The following is a 6,451-nucleotide window of genomic DNA, read 5'->3' as shown; positions in this document are numbered from 1 at the left end:
CCATCCTGCGCTCCCCCTGCCCCCCTCCCCAAGTAATGCAGCCCCCCATGCCCCAGCCAGGCAGCTCATCCCAGCCCCAATCCCTCGCTCCCCCCTCCCCCAACCCCAACAGACTTACCAGCTGGAGGCAGCTATCAGCTGCCCGCTTAGTCTATGGCCAAATCTCCAAATCGGCCAAATCTTTTTCCAAAGCTTTTTTAACTTGATTCAGAGGTTTTACTTGGGTCTCCCAATTCGATTTGTATCCAGAGATTTGGTCCCTGAAGCAGGCCAAGTCTCTTCCGAATCAAATCAGCTACTAAAGCTTCGCACAGCCCTATTAGACAGATGTGTCAGAGTAATTTCGCCTCATGGGCAGGGCCTAGATCACCAGCAGCCAAGAAGTTAATGTCACCATAGCTCAGCCCCAAGAGTCATTGCTGCCAAGAGCCACAGTATGAGCATGGCAAGAAGGCAGGGGATGAATGCCACAGATTTTAAACAAACAAATTCTGTAGTGGTGTTCAACCCCTATGTGCTAGCCATATTGACACTGTGGATGCCTGCAGGAAGGCTGCTCTGACATCTAGGACTACCATATTTCCAGCATCAAAAAAAGGACTCCTGGGAGGGGGAAGAGGAGGGGGGCAATGATATGCCCATGCCCTGCCTCTGCCCCTCACACTCCTAAGCCCCTGCTCCCCCAGCCCTGCCAGCACTCCTGACCCACAGCCCCCTGCCCCTCCCAGTGCTGCCAGTGCCCCTCACTCTGGACCCACGGTCCCTTGCCCCACCTCTGCTGGCGCCCCTCCAACCCACAGACCCCTGCTCCCCAGCCCCGCTGCCCAAGCAGCTCGTGTTGCACATGCACCCTTCGCTCATACACACACTTTACCTGGTTTGCTGAGGCCTGCACAGGGAGCATGTGATCCCCAACAGCCAGTCACCTTGCCCAGTGCTCCCAGCCCCAAGCAGCCAGGCCTGGAGAGCAGAGGAATAGCAAAAAACCTGGACGCTTGCTCTTATTTTAAAAACCCACCCAGATGCAGTACAAGGGGCCAAAAAAAAAAAAAAAAGGGCATGCCTGGGAAAATCTGGGTGCTGCATGGTAACCCTAGACATGCTGTAATTATAGCATGTCAAAGCAGACTCAATTAAATCAAGTCTGCTGGAGTGTGCCGTTAGCATGCTCCAGCAGCCTTCGTGCCTTGTGTATCAGCATCCCCATGCTTCAGAATGGTGGTGGGAGTTTTAATGGATGATACATGAGACGTTGAAAGCACTTTTTAATTAAAGTGCCCCCCCACAACCTCCACCCTTGGAGCATGTATGAAAATGCCTGGTGGTTTTAGCAGCCATAGCAACATGGTTGAGCAGTGGCACTTAACTTTCTGGCTGCTGGCAACCTCAGTGTAAAGCCCCATGGGCCAGATGACCCACCTCTGTGGGCTGAATGTGGTCAGCCAGATATACATCTGATATTTGTGCACTAAGATACTGTGCACAGCAAAATGCAGAAAGAACACAAATAAACGAGCTTTGAAGCATTAATATCCAGGATGGCTTGCCTGTGGAATGCTCTGCATAAAGAGCTTTAGCTAAATGATGCAAGACAATTGTTTGATAAAAGTCACTCTATCCCACCTTGAATTATTTGAAAAGAAAAAGAAACAAGGAAACAAAAATCTATCCTAGGCAGTTTCTTAGAACATGTGAATAACAAAGAGCCAATTATTCCATTAAGTTCATAGATCTAATATCTTCATTCACTCATACTATATGAATTCTAGAAAACCAAGCTTAGGTCAAGAATCCTAAAATGGAAGCATACTGTTGACAAACTTGAAATATATAATTCTCCTTCTCTTAGAAGTCATTGACTCTATAGATGGATGCATTATTATGCTTTTCTCCCTGTTAAACATTTAGAAAGAGAGAGATTCATGGTAGGACAGAACTGATTCCCTAGGGTCGTTGCATAAACAGCAAGAACTTCAAGAACTCATTAAGTTTACTTCAAAATTATCCTCAAGCCAGTCTAAGGGAAGATAATAAAACCTACATTTAAAAGGCATTTCAGATGCATCAGGAATGCAAGTGTTACCAGGAAGGTTAGTTTCATCTGTCAGTTGCTGAAGAGTGTTTTGACTGGCAGGCTCAAAGGACTGAGAGGCACATGATGACACTGTGGGCCTGGTCCTATCAGCTACATTACCTAAGAGCAATTTAGAAATAATAACGTGTTAATATGCAATAATTTGTAATTAGAAAAAAATAAAACAGGAGAATGACAGCAAACAGAGGTGGCTAAAAATATGAAAAGCAATTAAAGTACGTGTGAACATGAGCCTCCAGAGAGACAGCAGAACAGGAAGGCAACTGAACAGACCCTGTGGGTTTTTCCTGGAAGAAAGCTTTTTGTCCTATGGATGTTTACACTCATTGCCCTGCTTTAAGTACCTGTGAAGTATGCTGGATAAAACATGTTAACACTCCCCCCTCCACCCATGGAAGTGAGCCTAAGTTAACTAGCTCAATTAAGTTAATTGTATTACCCCAGAAAATCTGGCGTCTTAAAGCCTCCAAATGAAGGAGATTCCACAACTTCTCTGGGTAACTTGTTCCACTGTCCTAACAGTAAAAAAAAGTTTATTCTGAGGTTTAATTTAAATCTGCTTTCTTGCAATTTAAACCCATTACTTCATCTCCTGTGCTCTGTGACAAAGGAGAACAGTTGTTTTCCTTCTTAATGAAAGCCTTTCAACTATTTGGAAACTGATATCACATTCCACCTCTCCCCTTTAATCTTCTTTCCCCCAAACTAAATGCATCTAAAAATCTCAGCCTGTATGCCTGGTATTTCAAACCCTATTTGTCTCTTACCTGTGGAACTTCTCTAATTTCTCCACATCATTCTTAAAATGCAAAACACAGAATTGCACACTCCAGCAGAGACCTAATCAGCTATGTGGAGTGTACCATGACCTCCCATTTCTTGCACACTGTTAACGTAGTGTAAAACTGCATCTGTTTTTTTGGCAACTGCATTGCATTGCTGGGTCACACTGAATCCATGATTCATCAAACCTACCCAAGATACTTCTCACCAGAAGTACTGCTTAGCCAACTATCTCCCATTTTCTGTGTGTGCATTTGTAGCACCTTACGTTTTTCTTTGTTGAATTTCATCATGTTATCTAATCTATCAAATTACTTCCGAATTCTAGTCCTATCCTTTTTCCATCTATTGTCTCTGCAGCATCTCCTAATCACTGAGGGGTGCAGAGTTTTGTGGCTCATGGTAAGGGTTGGTTTATAAAAAAGCAGCCTACAATGGTACAAGTTTGCCAACCCTTGTTGTATACAGACTAACTTTCATAGGCTACATAACCTAATAAAGTTGGCTGTAGCCTACAAAAGCTCACCCCTGTCTGAACAAGGTAGTCTATAAGTTGCCATCCTGCCCCACTGTATTTTCAAAGTCCATCACACAATGACTGCATTTCTCTCATCTTGATGGATATAAATTAGTCTTTTTCTATCAAATATTTTTAATATTGTTTATTACAGTCATGCTTTTGAACCACAGATTATAACCCTGCTGTGATAAGTACCATACAAACACCATTTAATAATATAACAAAATACAAAGAAAAAGGATAAATAATGGCACTACAATATTACCTTTTATCAAAAGCCAGTAAATTAAAGTGCAAGATGGAGGCCAGATTTAGAGAAGAATGACCTTTCTGTGGCTACAATCTGTATTTGTAAAGCTTGTAAAAAGTATAAGCCAATGGAAATGTAGGCATAAGTCTTCAGATCTGCACCAAATTTTATGCATACCAAGATATGGGGAAAATAAACTAAAGTTTCTAAAAGGAGATTAGGATTCAGCCTTTTAAAGTTTCCTTTTAAAGATATTTTTAAATAGTTGAAAAAAGTCTAGAATAAATTATTTTGGGGTTTGTTTGTTTTCTACTATAACATGCACCAACTAATACAAATAGTAGGGCAAAGGACAAAACCTGTATTTTAGAATGGTATAACAATACTTAAATGTATTTTTGCTAACCAATCATTTCAGTAAAATCTTTAAATTAAACCAGGACCTAAGTCAACACAACAATGAGATTGAAGCACTTGCAGCATTTCTTGTAGACTATTTTTATTACTTTTTTAAAAAGCTACATGTGACTGATACCTGCTTTAGAGAGCACTTCTATTGCTGTTTCTTCCATTATTCCTTCTGCAGGAATTGAATCAGCTGATTCTGATGCTGGAACAAATTTAAAAATAAAACATCAAGATGATTTCAACACCATCTTTCAGCTTTTTAAAGCAAAAGCTAAAAGGTTTTGTATCATTGTTACAATGATATTGTACAATGATACAAATCTACAAACCTTGAACCATGACTGATTTCCTAGCCTGTCCTTAACAACTGCTTTATGTGATTGAAATCATACCATAGTGTTTTCCCAATTCCAAAATGATTTCCTAATCTCAATTATTAAAAATACTTTACAAATTAATATTGGATAAAAATTAGGTTTTGGAGGAAGATACCACTTATCAATTTCTCTCTCTTCAAAACATCCTTAACAGGATCTTAAAAAAAACATTTAGGCTAGGTATCCTACTAACATCTTTTCATTTCTACCAAATTAGAAACAATTTAAAAAGATTACCAGTCTCATTACTGTGGTCACTTTGGTCTTGTGGTACTCTAGATGGTGGGGAAGGTGCTTTGCGCTTTGTCCTTCTCAAGGAGGAGTTAACAGAAGATGTGCCACCAAGCTGCAGAGAACCTGTTCTCACTATTCCTACTGTTGACAGGCCCTAAGAGGGTTGGGGGTGAGGGAAGAGAGAAAGAAAACAAAGCAAGAGTATTTTGAGAAATGACAAGAAAAATCTAAGTACCGCTCTCAAAAAAGTGATATTTACAAGGAATACTTGGATAAACATAAACAAATCAACATACACTATTTGTTGCAATTGGAACAGTTAATTTTTTCTGATAATTCTTTCAAGTAATATCTTTAAAAGACTACTAAGGGTATGTATTGGGGAGGGAGAATAAGGAAAGGTCACAGGAATCTTGCAGAATGCTAGATACACAAAATTATACTGACCCCCCCCAAAAAAGTTTCTACACATTTTGAGATGGGAAGAAAGTTTGTCCAGGCTTTTTAACAAGGCTGTGCCAGATGAGTCTGAAGAGTGGAAAAACATCTAACAAGACTATGTACCTAAAGCGCTTAAAAAGTTCCAACTAGGTGGAATAAGCAATTAGAATGATATGAATGCTTCTCTGTTTACTTGTAATAAATACAAAACGTCCCTTCATTTGTTTAAGCATCTCAAAAACCTAGTTGCAACAACCTTGCTTGCCATTGTAATAGCTGTTATCTTCATGCCAAAGAAATCTTGTATTTTCTCATTTTGGAGTAATTACGTCCAGGATCTCAGCAGCAACAAATGTTTCAAGCCTGGCTACAGATGTCCATTTTTGTAACAAATTTGACTGCTTATCCATTCAACAACATATACGGTTATGTAGGACTGCCATCCATTTTTGGGTGAGTCAGTCATAGACAAGTAGGGCTAGAAGGGAACTCCAGAGGTCATCTAGTCCAACTACCCCCTGCCTGAGACAGGATCATCCCTAGCCAAACCATTCCATACAATCATAATCTAAACTCTTAATGCAACAAATACCAAAACACCCTAACTTGCCATAGATAAAGCAAGGAAACTACAACAGCCAATGTCCTGCTTCTATAAAATGTTGCCAGTATATGGTGAAGAGGTCCCAGGTAGAGGGTCACACCCCTATTACAAAGTAAGGCAAAACCCTCCACCGACCATACCAATCTGACGGTGGACACGCCGGAGGGCAGGGAACAGCTGCAAGCAGATCTGGACAGGTTGGACAAGTGGGCAGAAAACAAAAGAATGCAGTTCAACAAGGAGAAATGCAAAGTGCTGCACCTAGGGAGGAAAAATGTCCAGCACACCTACAGCCTAGGGAATGACCTGCTGGGTGGCACGGAAGTGGAAAGGGATCTTGGAGTCCTAGTGGACTCCAAGATGAACATGAGTCGGCAGTGTGACGAAGCCATCAGAAAAGCCAACGGCACTTTATCGTGCATCAGCAGATGTATGACGAATAGGTCCAAGGAGGTGATACTTCCCCTCTATCGGGCGCTGGTCAGACTGCAGTTGGAGTACTGTGTGCAATTCTGGGCGCCGCACTTCAAGAGGGATGCGGATAACCTGGAGAGGGTCCAGAGAAGGGCCACTCATATGGTTAAGGGCCTACAGACCAAGCCCTACGAGGAGAGACTAGAGAAACTGGACCTCTTCAGCCTCCGCAAGAGAAGGTTGAGAGGCGACCTTGTGGCTGCCTATAAGTTCATCACGGGGGCACAGAAGGGAATTGGTGAGGCTTTATTCACCAAGGCGCCCC

The 6,451-nt window shown here is 41.7% G+C and overlaps 1 protein-coding gene across 8 annotated transcripts in view; it reads right to left on the bottom strand.

The window, feature by feature from the left end:
- COBLL1 (cordon-bleu WH2 repeat protein like 1) overlaps window positions 1–6,451 on the bottom strand; it is a 154,459-nt gene that overhangs the window by 24,175 nt on the left and 123,833 nt on the right. For 5 of the 8 annotated variants that reach the window (XM_025210952.1, XM_025210948.1, XM_025210947.1 and 2 more), the window contains 3 exons: window positions 4,671–4,821; window positions 4,184–4,258; window positions 2,042–2,194 (listed from right to left, as the gene is read on the bottom strand). In XM_025210952.1, coding sequence (XP_025066737.1) covers window positions 2,042–2,194; window positions 4,184–4,258; window positions 4,671–4,821 — 379 coding nt within the window. The remainder of the gene's footprint in view (window positions 1–2,041; window positions 2,195–4,183; window positions 4,259–4,670; window positions 4,822–6,451) is intronic. The other 3 variants (XM_025210949.1, XM_025210950.1, XM_025210951.1) reach the window with 3 other exon arrangements.

The sequence above is a fragment of the Alligator sinensis genome, unplaced genomic scaffold (genome assembly GCF_000455745.1).
Source record: "Alligator sinensis unplaced genomic scaffold, ASM45574v1 scaffold738_1, whole genome shotgun sequence".
NCBI lineage: Eukaryota > Metazoa > Chordata > Crocodylia > Alligatoridae > Alligator > Alligator sinensis.
This window is presented reverse-complemented; position numbering and strand designations above follow the sequence as displayed.